General features: G+C 53.1%; 1 protein-coding gene across 4 annotated transcripts in view; it reads right to left on the bottom strand.

Moving 5' to 3' along the window:
- Nucleotides 1–6,654: 6,654 nt before the first annotated feature.
- KSR1 (kinase suppressor of ras 1) overlaps nucleotides 6,655–15,435 on the bottom strand; it is a 143,772-nt gene continuing 134,991 nt past the window's right edge. For 3 of the 4 annotated variants that reach the window (XM_081805414.1, XM_081805415.1, XM_081805412.1), the window contains 2 exons: nucleotides 14,295–14,428; nucleotides 6,655–9,630 (listed from right to left, as the gene is read on the bottom strand). In XM_081805414.1, coding sequence (XP_081661540.1) covers nucleotides 9,552–9,630; nucleotides 14,295–14,428 — 213 coding nt within the window. In that variant the 3' untranslated portion in view covers nucleotides 6,655–9,551. Of the gene's footprint in view, nucleotides 9,631–11,547; nucleotides 11,629–14,294; nucleotides 14,429–15,435 lie in introns of all 4 variants that reach the window. The other variant, XM_081805413.1, reaches the window with a different exon arrangement.

The raw sequence follows: 15,435 nt of genomic DNA, 5'->3' as shown, positions 1-15,435 counted from the left end.
CAACAATACTGTAATAAAAGTCATGTGACTGTGGTTTCTCTCTCTCTCAAAATACCGCACTGCACCTTCCATTCTTCTGCTTGTGCCATGAACTGGTAAAGTGCGTGCGTGCAGAGAAGTGAGGGGAGGGATGCAGCATTAGGCTCCTACTGACCTCCTGACCCTACATCAGAAGGAGGATCCTCTGCTTCCAGACCCGAGTGGTCCACCAATAGCGGAAACCGCGGCTAACGGGGCCGAGAAGAGACCATGCAGTGTGAGGTCCCCTCCAGTGACCGTCCAGCCTGGGTGGGACCCCTTGCAGGCCTGGCTGCCTCTCGCATTCCCCGGGCATTTTGAGGGGAAGGATGGACGTGCTGTGTCCGTCAGCAGTCTTCCCACGGCCGCAAGGAAGTCCCTCCTCCAGCTACTGCTTTTCTAGTCTCTTCTCAGTGAAGGCTTGAGCTCGAATGGGCTCTCCCGCCAGGGTTACACACAGGGCAAATGAAAGGCTGCCAGGCTTCCTTGGAGTGACTCTGGGACACCCAGTGGTGAGCTCCACCTGCACCCCAGGCCTGACCTTCCTCCATAGGGACTGCTGACTGAGTCACTCCTTCCCAGAGCAGTTGTTAATTAGCCAGACACACCGCTGTCTCTGCCTCTAGTCCTTGCGTGCCTAGCCTGGGACTAGTCTTACTTCCCAATTTCCTTATATGCATTTATTTTGAAAGCAAACTTCAGGGGTTCCTGGGTGGCTCAGTCAGTTAAGTGATTGCCTTTGGCTCAGGCCATGATGCCAGGGTCCTGGGATCGAGTCCCGTGTCGGGCTCCCTGCTGAGTGGGGAGTCTGCTTCTCCCTTGCCGCCTGCCCCCATGCTCTCTCTCTCCCCCAAATAAATAAAATCTTTTTAAAAATTAATTAATTTAAAAAAATAAATAAAAGCAAACTTCATGTCATCACCATAAATGAAAACCACCACCACTTCCATAAATAAAAACTCCTGATGGGCAAAATGGATGAAGGTGGTCATGCAAATTTTGGGGGGACACAAACATTCAAACCATTGCAGTTAACAAATAGCCCAAACATCATAAAATCCAGAAAAATAATATTTTTTATTAATTTCCTGGCACTATAATACTTTCCTACTTTTTTGACTGCACACTCTTTGCTTCTTTGTGTTATGAGGATTTGACATATTTTCCATAAAGGAAGTAGAAAGGTCATCCTGTCTTTCCAATGGCCTGCTTCTTGAACTCCACTGCGTGTGCGCTCTGGGAACCAGGCAACGTGGCACACATTCCTTTGGGATGTATTTCTGGCCCCGAATCTTTGTATCTGGACCCAGGTGAGTTGGCACAATGGGCAGGAGGAGGGTTTCTGAAGCCATTCCTAAACTGGGACGGGTGGGAATAACTGAATTATTCACGGAAGTGGCTGTGAACCACATGAATATATCCCACTAAACCTAGAAGAAACATATGCCCAACTCGACAACTCTCTTAGTCCGATCCCCAAAATGCAAATGGGCCTCTCCAATACTACCTGACTCAAGAGGCCATATGATAGAGGGGAAGTCAGAAGGGAAGGAGACAGTAGTGTTAATCAGTTCATTCAAGGTGCGCCTGGGTGGCTCAGTCTGTTGGGTGTCTGTGTTTGGCTCAGGTCATGATCCCGGGGTCCTGGGATTGAGCCCCCCGTTGGGCTCCCTGCTCAGTGGGAAGCCTGCTTCTCCCTTTCTCTCTCTCTCTGCCCTCCCCTCCTCCTCCCCCACCTTGCTCGTACTCTCTCGCTCTCTCAAATAAATAAATAAAATCTTAAAAAAAAAAATCAGTTCATTCAATACATCTTAGCTCTTGCAAATATTACGAACACCTGTGGCCATTCAAACCCATTGCCTATGCAGTGAAGAGCCCTGAAGTTCAAACTTCTCGGTGACCCCACCTCTGGGTTCTGTTCCTAAACCTGCCGGGAAGACAGATGATGGTCGGGCTGGCAGCCAGGGGTGCTTGCCACTGGAAGATGAAACCTGGTTTGGCTATAGCTCCTGGCCCCAGCCCGGGCCCTGCCCCTTCCCAGCTCCCTCTACCTCCTTCCTTCCCTAAGCTGCTTTCAGGAGCTAACTCCCTCTTCATGTACCAGGAACACTCCCCAGAAAAGGAAGCAGTGTTTATGGACACCAGAGTGCTGTCTGCCTGGCAGGAGGCCAAGGACTTCACATCTGTCACCTCTGGTCCACCTGGCAGGCCTGGCCGTGCTGAATCATTGATGAATCTATGAATCAGAGAAGTGCCCCACCCCACACATGCAATGAGCAGCCAAACCAGGATAAAAATCAGGTCAGCTGGCTCGTAGGTCCGGGTGCTCCCCCAGCCGCCCCCAGCAGCCCCTTCCTCCATTTTGGTGTCAGTGGAAAAGATGGCCTGAGCAACCAGGCTCCAGCTGCTGACCTGCTGAGCCGATGCCCCTGGGGCTGCTTCATCTAGTCTGTGTGCGGTCACGGGGCCACCCTCACCAATCTCCTCCCATTCTAGGCAGCTTTGGGGAGCAACAGAGAGGGCCTGGCCTTTCCTTCCCAGAATTAATCCACATAGGAGACCTTGTTCCTTCTGAGAGCTTACATTCTAGGGGCTAGAGCACGAAGAATCTTCAAAGATACTCTTCTTCTGATGGCGTGTGACAATAATGTCCCCCAAAGAGTCATGTTTCCCTGTATCTACACTGCTCACAATGTGACTTTCTCTTCCTCCCATCAAGAGATGGAGTCAAGGGGCACCCGGTGGCTCAGTCGGTTAAGCGTCTGCCTTCAGCTCAGGTCATAATCCCAGGGTCCTGGAATCAAGCCCCGCATCGGGCTCCCTGCTCCTCGGGGAGCCTGCTTCTCCCTCCCCCTCTGCGCCTCCCCCTTGCTCGTGCTCTCTCTCAAAATAAATAAATAAAATGTTAAAAATAAATAAATAAATAAAATGTTAAAAATAAATAAATAAATAAAAGCGATGGAGTCTCCTTTCCTGCCTCCGAATCGGGTTTGGCTCATGACTTGCCGTGGCCAACAGAATTCAGAAGTGACATTGTGCAATTTCTGGGGTTGGGCCTTAAGGTACTGTACCGTGACATGGTTAAAATGATAGTTACATATATTTTATGACATTTAAGAGGTGGGACTTGTGGGGAGAAGGCTATGAAGCTCCAGCTGGAAAATGTTGTTCACCTAAAGTTCTGAGTCTACCACGGGCCCAGTCTGTGTTAAAGGGAAGATCAGCGCTGGTGGGTGGTGATATTACTAGAGACTAGTAGTACTATCTACTTCTAGATGCTACGAGCCTTTCTTCTTGAGATCCCCAGACGGATTGAAAGATACTTGGAAAGACAACCACTTCCTCACTGTGGGACTCTACATCATTTGTGTCTCAGTTCTGCCTAAAGACATCTTAAGGAACCACCAGTAAGCAGGGGCCTCTCACCGGGCAGCTCTCAGCTGGGAGGACAGTGGTGATGTGTTCTGGAACAGACAGGGGAACAGAGGGTCAGACCCTCCTTGGGCAGCCCTGTCGAGGACAGCGGGATCTGCAGGAGGGCTGGGGACTGCCAAAGTGAAGAGCTATTAATGCGGGGGGCTGGACTCCTGACGGGCACTGTCAGAGGACACCCCCTTGCCCTGAAGTCCAATGATATGTCAGGCTCCCACCATCGACCCCGGGCCTTGGGGAGGGGGGCTGTGGTTTAGGGTGAGTCAGAGCACGCCTCCAGAGAACGCAGTGAGGAGGGTGAGCGTGCAGCATCCCCCCGATGCCTCCGGCCGGCAGCCAGAGCTGAGCCAGAACGTGCAGCCGTGCGTCTGCAGACTGCTTTCGTTTGTCCTACACACAGAATAAAAAAAATGCAAGCCAACTTTTGGAAATTGGGAGATTTCACGTAAAAATCCAGACTCCTAGCTCCTCTTAAAGATAAACACACGAGAAGAATGACAAACAAAAAGGAAGGTCCCATAGCAGGGGGCTCGTGTTCCCAGGAGGCAACAAGGCAGCAGGGCTGGGATGCAGCTGTGGCGGAGAGCCCACTGTCCAGTTCCCCACAGCCCTCACCCCTCCCCAGAACAAACGTTAGAACAAGCATGAGTTCTCCCTGGGTGTCAGCCGCATCCTCAGTCAGGCACGTTGCTTTCGCACCTCAGGATCGGCTGCCTGGCGCTCCCTTCTCCTGCAAACCGGTTGGTACTTGGCCCTTAGAGCATGTTTGAGCTACTTCCCTCAACCACTACTTTCAACTGGCCCCTTGGGGCTTCTGGCACAGGACGGGGGCCCATTTCGGGGTCCCACACACTCTGAGGGTCTTGCTTCTGAAGACACAAAGCTCCTGTGGACGTTTTGAGATATGCACTCTTGCAGGCTGGATTATATTTGCGTCTTTTCCGCCTAGCACTAGGGCATGGGAAAGAGAGCTCATTCTTCCAGTTACAAAGCTCTCCTCCAAGTATACAACTTAAAACTTAATTCCCAAGGACGCAGCTGCACTGGCATCTTCCGTCACTTTGGCAGCTGGTGGTACCCCTTTTCCCTCCTCCATACACCAGCCTCTAGCGCCTGCCAGCCCTGCCCCTAGCCCCCCTATATCCCAGGGAAGTCCTCTCTCTCCTGTGCCCAAATCTGGAACCATCTACTCCTGCAGAGGCCTGCTCAAGTGGAATAGCATACAAAAATCGGATTTCAGGGTACAAAGGTAATCAGGGAATGTTAAATATTAAACCATGTGCCAAAGAGCCCCTGTGTGCAAATGCTCCCTCCCCCTTTCTGAGTCTACCAGGGATCTTAAAGGGTCTCCCACCAGAGCCTCACTGCCCTTGCTAACTTCTAACCTAACCCCTCTCAGGCCCTGGGGAAACAGACTTCCATTACTTTTATTTAGCACCTCCTGAAAAGATAAAAATGGCCTATCAAGAAAGAAAAAGAAACCTAGCAGCTAGATGTCTTATCAAAAATCACCAGGGAAAACATGCTGGATATGGCAGTTATAAAAAAGCACCCCTCCAAGTCTCTGTACCTGGGGATCCTCAGCTTTACCACTGGGTCCTCAAGAATGAGGTCACATTTTCATTTTTATTTTTTATTTTTAAAGATTTTATTTATTTATTTGAGAGAGAGAGACATAGAGAGAGAGCAGGGGGAGTGGGAGAGGGAGAAGCAGGCTCCCGGCAGAGCAGGGAGCCCGATGCGGGGCCCGATCCCAGGACCCTGGGATCATGACCTGAGCCGAAGGCAGCTGCTTAATGACTGAGCCACCCAGGCGCCCAGAGGTCACATTTTTAATTTTCCTAGTCCCCGCCCTTATTCATTTCTACAGCAAGGTGTGCTGTCGGGCAATGTCCCTCTGCCCATGCAGCCCTCACCTGGATGCCCCTGAGCATGACCCTCCCACCCCTGCTCCTCATCCACAGACTCACCTTCTCCGCGACAGACTCTATCAACAGCAGGGCAGACATCTGCGGAGTTACCCTGGACGCCCACCTCTTCCCCACATCCAATCAAAGCTCAGGTCATCAGCCCCGCTCCAGTCCCTCCTATGTAACTAAGACACAAATGTAATTATGACCCTCCCCTGCTCAAAAATCTCCCATGGCTCCCCAGGGCTGCCACGTTAAAGTCTAAACTCCTTGGCTTGGCACTTGCAGGATCCTCTCTGGCTCCAATCTACTCCCCCAGTTTCATTGTACAACAGCTTGAATACTCATGATTTCCCAAGCATACCATGTCTTCCCAGACCTCTGAGCCTTTGCATATGCCATTCCCACAGGGTAGAATGCCCTGCTCTTGTTTATTTGCACCAGGCACATTACTTACTGTAAAAGTCAGGTCCAAGGCCACTTCCTCCACGAAACCTGCCAGGCAGACTGAGGGACCCCTTCCTTGGACCCCTTGGGGGCTCACAGCTGAAGGCAAGGGTACCACCACCTTTTTATCTGTTTCAGCACTTAGCGCCACCTTCAGAGCACAGGCGTTCAGTAAATGTCTGACTGGCCCGTCCCTCGACTTCTGCAGAGAGGAAGTTCTGGAGTCAAAGCCATGGGCTGCGTCCTGGACTAGCCACCTTCCAGCTGTGTCATCTTGGGTATCTTAACCTCTAGTGCCCCGGTTTCCTTGGCTGAAACATCACAATTCCTGCTTTATGGCGTGGTTGTGAGGATTACATTGTGTGTGTGTGTGTGTGGGGGGGGGTGATGGATAGAAAGCACCTCCCTGGCTCAGGAGGGCCTTGCAAATGCCAGCTCCCCCTCTCCTCCATCTGTCCTGCCTCCTCCAACCTCCAAAGCACCTCTCTACATGACTGGCAAGGAGAGGCTCCTAGAAATAAGAGTCAGATAAATGAGCACTCCACTCCCCACCCCCTACAGCTTCCACGAGGTGAAGACACCTTCAGCCCAGGAGACACTGGGTCTGGGTCTGCTCATGAGCTGTTAGTGTTGGAGGCTGGATGACCATCCTCTGTGCATAATGGGCTCTGATGCCGTTCTGTCTCCACTCCTCCGTCTGCCTTCCAGGTCCACGGATACCTTTTTTCTCTGGAAGGAGCTCCTAGAGAGGGTCCGACCCCCAACCCCCATTCCTGTTCCCTCATGCCATCCATCCGACTAACGCCACACACTCATCTGGAGCCGACCCAAGTAGACACAAGCCCGACACCTTGGTACAATTTTATTCACAAACTCCAGACACCCAGGCTTGGCCTGGCACAAAGGATGTGTTCTTGCCAGTGACAAAAAAACGGATACAGCACGTTCATTAATACTAACCATTTTAATTTAAATTAATAGCATTTCTGGAAGACAAATGCAGTTGATAGAAAATATAAAAACTTTCACTGTACAAATTTTACATCACATTCAAAAAAAGCAAGTGTGCGCCCGTGGCCACGGAGGACACTGGCTTTACATACACTAATGAAATCCGGGCTAACGTTGTAGCATCACACGAGCTCCCTAACGGCTTCACATTTATGTCTCCGCCAGGCCCCCTAATCAACACGGAACAGCGATGCAGGCGTACAGGGAACACGGCTGCCCCCTCGGATCACAAAGAGAATGCCACAAGAGGACAGAGGGATTCCGGCGCCCTGCACCGACTTGGTGACACGGAGAGGTCAACATTGCTACACCGCCCGCTACCAACGGGGAGCTTGATTGAAGACCTCGAGCTGATGGAGAGCCAGGGGCTGCGGCTCTGGGGGTTAAAGGCAGAGGGGACACGGGCCCTAGGGTTTTGGAGGGGATGCTGGGGACTGGGGCTGTGCTGCGAAGGACCAGAGCTTGGGCTCCACTCTCAGACCCTGGTGGGGACCTCTGCAGCCCCCACAGGTCTCGCCGAGGAGGGGGTCCCAGCTTCTCCATCCCCTTCACAGTTGGCCGTGAGTGCTGAATTCACAGTATCTGGCCGTCCTTCATGTGTTTCCATGGCAGACAGGGAGAGCACACAGAAGGGCAGGCACGTCTTCCCAACCTCAATTCACAGTCACTTTGACAGGGAGAAGGGGACCACGTTTCTCTTAAAGGACAGGCAGCACAGAGGCCAGGCCAAGAGCGGGGTGGCTGTCCGGGGTCCTGAAGAGGAAGGGCCTGTCCTCCAGGCCTTCAGCAACCCCTCAGGGTTCCTGGCTGAGCGTCAGTTCCTTAAGGGCAGGGACCGTGACTGCTCCCATCGCGGGGTCCCCTACACTTGCTCAAGACACCGTCAGTGCTCGATGAAAGCTTCTTGAACTGACCCATAGGCGTGACACCCATCGGGGAGGCCAAGGGATGAGGGGGTGAAGCCAGCAGTCCCACAGAAGAGGAAAGACCCCCCCCACCAGAGCTGAATCCAGCTGGCTTACATCTCTGGTCTTCCCCATACACACTGACCGGGAAGGGTTAAGGAGCTCAGGTCTGGGGCGTGGATGGGCAGCGGGAGCCTGGATACCTCACACTACTGCACAGCTGTGCTCTCCAGGCGAAGGTGGCCCGCCTGAGGGGCGCTTGACTCAGGAAGGCAGCCCTACCACTTCTAGGCAGTAGCCTGCTTCGTCTGACATTTTGGCCAGACTCCAGGGAAGGCTCTGAAGATTGGGAGCTTTGCTAGGTGGGTCTAAATGAAAGGGATGGGAGGGCCACATGCCCCCATCTTGGCTCAGAGCACGGACACAGGTTCTGGGTCTGAATCCAACCACATCTCCACCCTCATCACCCTTGGTCAGTCCTGGTTGGAAGCCTAACATGGCGTAACACCCACTAAAGGCTTCTTTGCCATTTGGAACTGTTCTCCTTAGGTGACAGCTTCTAATGAAGATAGGCAGGATGTGCTCACATCATGATGGACATCCCCCAGTCAAGCCCCTCCTTCTGGTGCAAATATACATGCACAGATGGTCCTGACTCGGTTCAGGGGAGGCTCTGAGGCCTGGTGGACTGGGTGGTCTAGATCAACAGTGTGGAGGGGCACAGGCCTCCCGCCTTAGCTAAGAGCTCAGAACAAGGACAGTGGAAGAGTCAGGCGTGGCTATGGGCTTCCAACAGGATTGGAGGAGAAGGGGTGGGCAATTCCAGAACCTTGGCATGACTGATGGGGCTTCTGAAGAGCCAGGTCACCCTGTGGCTGGGAGGGTGGGCTCAGGAACCTGCTGCCTGCCACTTCTCCCTCCCCCTCCCCTCTCTGTTCTTCCTGAGCAAGCCTTCATGGTACACGCAGCTGCCAGGCTGGGCCTTAGCTCTGGGGTCAAATGTCAGCCAGGACTGGGATGGGTCTAAAAAGCTGAAGCCCTGAGTGCCATCTCCTTGGTGTCTTCCTGGAAGCTGTGTGAAAGAGACCTCTCTACAGGTGCCGGAAACCCTGGCCACCAACCCCTGGATCAATCCAGACATTACTTGGATTTAATCTGTTTCAACTTTTCCAGCAGGTATGGGCCGAATTATTGGGGTCAAAAGGGAACCCAAGCCCTCTGGGAACTCCTGACCCTCATAATCCAGCTTGGTTCCTAGCCAGGGTTTCCTTTGCCAGAGGAAAAAAGGACAGTGTCCCTTTGTTAGGATAGGAGGAAAACCCTACAGGGACATTCCCCACGGATGGGGTTTAGGGCCAAAGCAGAGTCCAGGTCAAACTTTGTGGTCCCTATCCCACCCCGAGAACAGCCACAGTCACGATGCTTTTCTTCCTTTTCCGCACCGCCGCCAGGATCCTCCAGAGGGGAAGGCCAGTTCCGCCATCCCGGCCAGTGGTGCCAGAGTGCCTCTGTGGACCACTTTGTATTATTATCTGTTGTAAAGCATTGAGTTCACGCCCCAGAAACATACATGTAAACATTCGCTGCCTGTTGGGGCAGGTCTGGTTGTTGGTGAAATCACTTTAAGAAACAGCAGGTGCAGCTCTATCTCCCGGTGTTTTTGTGGATGAACATGTGAGTGGAGGACTCACACTCCTGGTCTGCAGCACTTAGGAGGGTGGACCGATGTTTCAAAGAGTGTTTTTGTTTGTGTCATGGTGGTTATTTGGATGCTTTAGAAACACATTTAAGAAAGAAAGAAAAATCGGCAGAGAAACTGCATGGCTGGCTACATCTTTGGATTACTGGACTCCAGGACACCCAAGCCAAACCTTTCAAACCGGGGTACAACTTTGCTGCTGTTAATGCTGCAAAGAGGAACAAAAACATGGGTTACAGCCACACTGGTCTTGATCGGAAGGAAGTAGGATAATGTTAGCTAAGGAGCGGGCCGGTTTCAGAAGCTCCACAGAGGACCCGCCCTAGCAAGAAGCAAGAACGGCTGCAAGCCAACAGCCTTGGCAGAGCTGCTCCTGGTCAGACTTGGCCGGGGTGCAAACACTTGGCACATCCCTCCTGGGGGACATGAGCTGGTTAGTGACACAGTCCCCGGCACCTGGCAGGCTGTCATTGCCGTGGGCTCGACTGAGCTACTTTCTCACTTGCGGCCCAGGAGGGCTCTGCTCCGAGTGCAACTGGGAGAAAAGAGAAACCGGACCCCAAGTGCTGAGAGTGGCCTCACACAATCCTTCTGGAAATGGTCCCCAAACATTGCGGGGAGGGGGGCATCAGGACCCTCTAGGAGGCAAGTAGAAATGCAGACTCTCAGAACATGCCTCCAAAGACCTGGACTCCTTTGGGGGGACCCTGGAGACCTGCATTTGGGAAGCAGCACAGTGATTGTGTGTGGCCTCTCAGCCACACTCTTGAACACTGACTTGGGGTCTGGTACTTTCTGTCTGTAAAGGGAGTAACATTGTGGGGACTGGCAGCAGAAGCTTTGCTCTCGTCAGTGAAATTGTTTGGCGACAGGCCCCCTTTGTTTTAGGACCGCTTTCCTGAGGGCACCGCTGTGGACAAAGCCCTTCCCAGCTAGTGTCTTTCACAGCAACGGGACTTTGGCGTCCACGCCCTCCAGCGCCCCTCCAGAGAGGGCTGGCCTTGGGCAGCTCTGAAATCATCCCACTCCTTGTTGGACAAAACCTTGCAGGTTAACAGCCAAGCAAAAGCCCTGCCCCGCACTGTGGACCCAGCCAGTGGGAGGCCGATGTGCTTGTGGGGGCGGGGGGTGCGTGTCGGTCTCACGGGGGTGTTAGTGGGGAGACAGGGACACCTGGGCGCTGCCCCCAGAGGAAGAGTTAGAGAATGAAGTCCCGTCTGGGGGAGGCACCTCTGCTGGGCGGGGTGGGGGGGTCTGTTAGGAGGTCCTCGTGGACAGTAGTTATTCAAGCACACGCAGGCCATGGAGAGGGGAGGGGGCCAGTTTGAAAAACAACAAAGCGAAAGAAGAAGTCTCGGGAGATGCCTGGAGCGGCAGAGATCGCATCCCCTGGGTTAGTGCCCGCACATCAGTTTGCGTTTGAGCGGAAGTCACGGTACTGGGTGTCGATTAGGAGGAAGAAAGCCCCCGGTGCATGCAAGGCAGCCAGGCCTACAACCTATGGGCAGAAAGAGAAGAGAGGAGAACATAGTCAGAACCCGAGCCCATGGAGGGGCAGGGGGAGCGACAGAGGCCTGGCCAGGGCAGAGGGTAGGGGACCCACTTTCCCTGCAGAGAGGGAAAAAGGCGTCCCCACTCCATTCCAGGCTTGGCAGCACAGTGAGCTCAGGAGGGCCCCGGCACAAAGCACCTGTCCCAAGCTCCCCCGGGACAGTCACAGGATGTTTAGACAGAGGTTGGCCGATGGACCCCTGGCCCCTCAGCCCTTGACTATCAAAAGAGACCTCCGGAAAGTTCACTCTTCCTGCTACTGCATTCCCTTCTTTAGGCTCTGGTCAAAGAGCACCCTGGAGCTGGACCAAGGCTCCGAGTTCTCTCCCACCCCGGGCCGAGCCGTCACCTGCCACAGTGGGTGGAGAGGGGTGCTGCCAGATGCTATGGGCTCGCTCGGCCTGGCCAGAACCCACAAGCCCACAGGACCCTTGCCGGTGGCCATTTCGCCTACGAGAATACCATCTTGGCTTAGGGGAACAAAACACATAAAAACGGGGAAGCCGGATGCAGAGAGAGAACAGGAAGCAGGGAGCAAACAGGCAGAGAATGAGGGGAATAATGGAAGACACACTATTCCTCCAGAGCCGGACAGGAGTTCTGGAAGTCCAGGTGGCCGTCACGCCCTTTTCCGTAGAGGCAGCTCCGCCAGCGACTGGGGGTGGCCCGCGACCATTGGGCCAAGTGCGGGAGGAGCGCAGTCCCCAGGTGATGGCACCGGAAGCAGACGGGTGGGGGAGGAGGCAGGATGACAGGGCGTGGAGGGACGGCAGCACCGGCCAGAGCGTCCGCCACCCCCCGGGAATAAAAAAGCAACAAGACAGATGGAAAAAAAAAGAGAAAATGAGAATTAGAGGCGGAATGTGTTGAAGGAGAAATCATGAACTGGCAGGAAGCACTGACTGAGAGGCTCATTCAGGTCAGCTGGCATGTTTCTCCCCAGTGGCTAACACGGATGGCTCTGGGCAGGGAGCAACACCCATTTGTGGTTCTGTCTCCCACCTGTGAAATGAGAAGGTGGGGCTATGTAGTCCTTAGGGAATCTGGAATCACCATCTCCTGAATACCGGACCCACCTAGTGCAGCCTTCTCTTCTGTGGAGGACAAAACCAGGGCCCAGGATATTAAACACGGTGCCCCGAGTCCAGGGGAACCCCAGTCTCCTGGCCTCTGCCAGGGTAGCTCCTGCTGGAAACCCAGTTCCAATGAGCCCTCTTCTGGAGACCCTTTCTCAAGCTCTGGGTGGGCAGACGGGGCCCTGTGCATGCTCCCACAAAGGCTGTTTTTTGTCACAGCACTTAGCATGTTAGCGTCATTCCCTCATCCCTTCACCAATTACACTGCAAGCTCCCGGCTGGCCTTGGCCTGGCCTTGGCCTCTGTCTCCCCAGCTGTGTAGCAGGTACTCAGCAATGGCTGGGTAGAACCCACACCTCCAATGGCAACATTCTGTTGCACCCTATTTGCACTAGACTCTGACCCATCTTAATATGGACACTAAGGTGGCATTCTAAAAGACAGTATTCCCAACCCCAAACTGTCATTCCTCTAGGCCGTCCCTGCACATGGCCTAACTCAGCAGTTTATCACATTTCTTCGGTGAGTTCTCCCACCTGCATCCTCTGGTTGGGTGACCCATGCTGGGTCCCCCCCTCACCTGTAGCTTGAAACCCAGTTTGGTTTGTTTTTAAGATGGGCCAGCCAACTATATCTAAGCCAAATCCAGCCACAGAAAGATTGATCATTTTAAAGGTTACAAAAAAAATCAAAAACCAAAAAAACCAAGAACATATGATAGACATCATATGACCCACAAGCCTAAAATATTTGCCAACTGGCCCTTTCTAGACTAGGATGAATGCTGTCACACTCCTGGGCAGCAGGTGGAGATCCAGGTGCACCTTCTCCAGGGGCTCAGTGATGGGACGGCAGGTGCCCCAGGAGCCACCTTGGGTGTGTGGACAGGCTCCTGCCCCCTCAACTACCAAGAGCAGCTCCACTTTATCTGGCTTATATAATGGGACTCTGGGGGAGATCACACTTTTAGAAAGTGCCCTTTGCCTTAAAAAAGTTTAAAACCATTCCTATTATTCAGGGGTCTTTTCACGAATGCACTGCTCAACCCGCTTCCACACCATCCACAAACTAAGAATGGTTTCTGCCTTTCTAAATGGGTTGGGGGAAAAAAGTCAAAATATTTCATGGTATATGAAAGTTGCACGAGGGGCACCTGGGTGGCTCAGTCGATAAGCGTCTGCCTTGGGCTCAGGTCATGGTCCCAGGGTCCTGGGATCGAGTCCCCTATTGGGCTCCCTGCTCAGTAGGGAGCCTGTTTCCCCCTCTGCCTGTGCTCTCTCTCTCAAATACATAAAATAAACATCTTAAAAAAAAAAAAAAAAGAAAGCTGCATGAAATTCCAGTTGGCACATCCATAAAGCTTATTAGAGCCCCGCCAGCTTCCCGGTTTGCACGCCGTCCCTGGTTACTCCTGCACCAAACGGCAGAGCTGAGTCCTTGCGACACAGGCCATACTTGGTACTATCACAGCTTTGCGCTGCTGCTGGGACCGCCACAAATCCCAGGCCGGCGCTGTGACTCCAACTTCCCTCCTCGCCTGCAAAGCCTAACGCAGTCCCCACGCTAGAAGCCCACTCCCTGATCTGGCCCCAGCCCCACTTTATAAAGCTGCCGAACTAGGCCTAGAACGAAGGACTTCCTCAGATTCCCACAAGGGGTTCGCAGCAGGGCAGAGGTCTGCTTTTGAGTGTTCAAGGAGAGAGAGAACCAGAGGGACAGAGCAAAAGGGGAATGAGACCGAATGTATAGGAGGTGCGAAGGTTGCCTGGTACCAAGGGGCACAAAGGACTGTGTGATTAAACAGAAGGCAGATGGACTTCCAGCATCAGAGTAGCACAGAAACTCAGGCCACGTGGTCCCCATCCCAGGTGGCTGATTTGGGGGCTAGCAAGCCATCTCGAGTCTGCACCCTTTTAAGTCAGAGCTGCTCTGGCTTCCAATTGGCCCTATCTGGCCCCTTCCAAGGCAGACTCCTCTTGTCCAGGCCTAGCCTGGGCCCAGCGTCAGCACTGCTCTGGTAACAGGGATATATAGGTTTTCACAGAAGAGGACTGGAGACGCTCGTGTCTCAGGAGTCTCTGAAATAAACAAGATCCTAGTATTTCTTGGGCAAGGGGACGAGTCTAGTCCACTCCGGCAAATCTGCTTTGTGTATTCCCCAGACCAAAGTCTTATGCAGACAGGGTGGACGGTGCCCTTTAAGACACCAGGTGAAGCTGCAAAGGCCCACCGAGGGGCTACTTACTCAGCAGACTTCCAGAAGTGGCCGGGGTGGGAGAGCCGCCGGTTCAACTTGGGCAGCTTCTCCAGCATGTCCATCAGCAGGGTGAAGCTGGGCCTCTCCTGCAGGTCGAAAGCCCAGCAGGCAGATAGGATCTCCTGCAAACAGAGCCAGCAAGAGTGGGGGTGAGAGCTGGCTGGAGGGAGGAGGGCACAGCTCGGGTACCCTGTACAGGGACCCTTCGATGCTCTTGAGCTGGGACCACCTCCATCTGGTGGTCCCCTGAAGAGCCTACCCATATTAAGAAGATCGGTCAGGCCAGGAGTAGGGCTGAGAAAGGATCTCAGAAAAGCTCTCATGCTTTCAGTGGAAAACAAAGCTCCTAAGCTTTCTCCCCTTTCCTTCTTAGACCGCCCTGGAATAACAGGAACAAAACTGAACAAACAACTAATAGGAAAGAGATCAGAAAACGGATTGTAGGGGCGCCTGGGTGGCTCAGTCGGTTCAGCATCTGCCTTCAGCTCAGGTCATGATCTCGGGGTCCTGGGATCAAGTCCCACATCGGGCTCCCTGATCAGCGGGGAGCCTGCTGCTCCCTCTGCTTGTGCTCTCTCTCAAATAAATAAAATCGTAAAAAAGGAAAGACAAGAAAAGAAATGGGGTTGTAGATTTTTCGAAATGGAAAGCAGAAGAGATGTCAGATGCTCAGAATATATGTGGGGCGGGGCTGCAACAGAGATGGGAGCCTCAGTGTTACAAGAATGGAGGCTGGGAGTGACCAGAAGGATGAAAAAGAGTACAGCACTTGAGAGTCAGCAGAACACCTGTCCCGACTGCCCCCTAAGGGGCATCAGGGTGGCTCAGGTGGTTAAGCGTTCAATTCTTGATCTCAGCTCAGGTCTTGATCTCAGAGTCGTGAGTTCAAGGCCTACCCTGGCATGGAGCCTACTTAGGGAAAAAAAAAAAGGGAGAGAGAGAGTAAAGCTCCTCTCACTTTGGTAGCTTGCTGCCTACTGTCTGGATCTGCACATTTACTGCATACCTTTCAGCCTTTCAATTCAGGAGAGCTCCCATGAGAAAACAGGCCTGCCTACATAACCAAGCAGAGAGTGCTCACCCACTTAGGCTCAGCAACTCAGGTTTTTGTTCTTTTTTTTTTTTTTTT

This window comes from Leptonychotes weddellii, chromosome 15 (assembly GCF_054177405.1).
Source record: "Leptonychotes weddellii isolate Sample4059 chromosome 15, ASM5417740v2, whole genome shotgun sequence".
Taxonomy (NCBI): Eukaryota; Metazoa; Chordata; class Mammalia; order Carnivora; family Phocidae; genus Leptonychotes; species Leptonychotes weddellii.
This window is presented reverse-complemented; position numbering and strand designations above follow the sequence as displayed.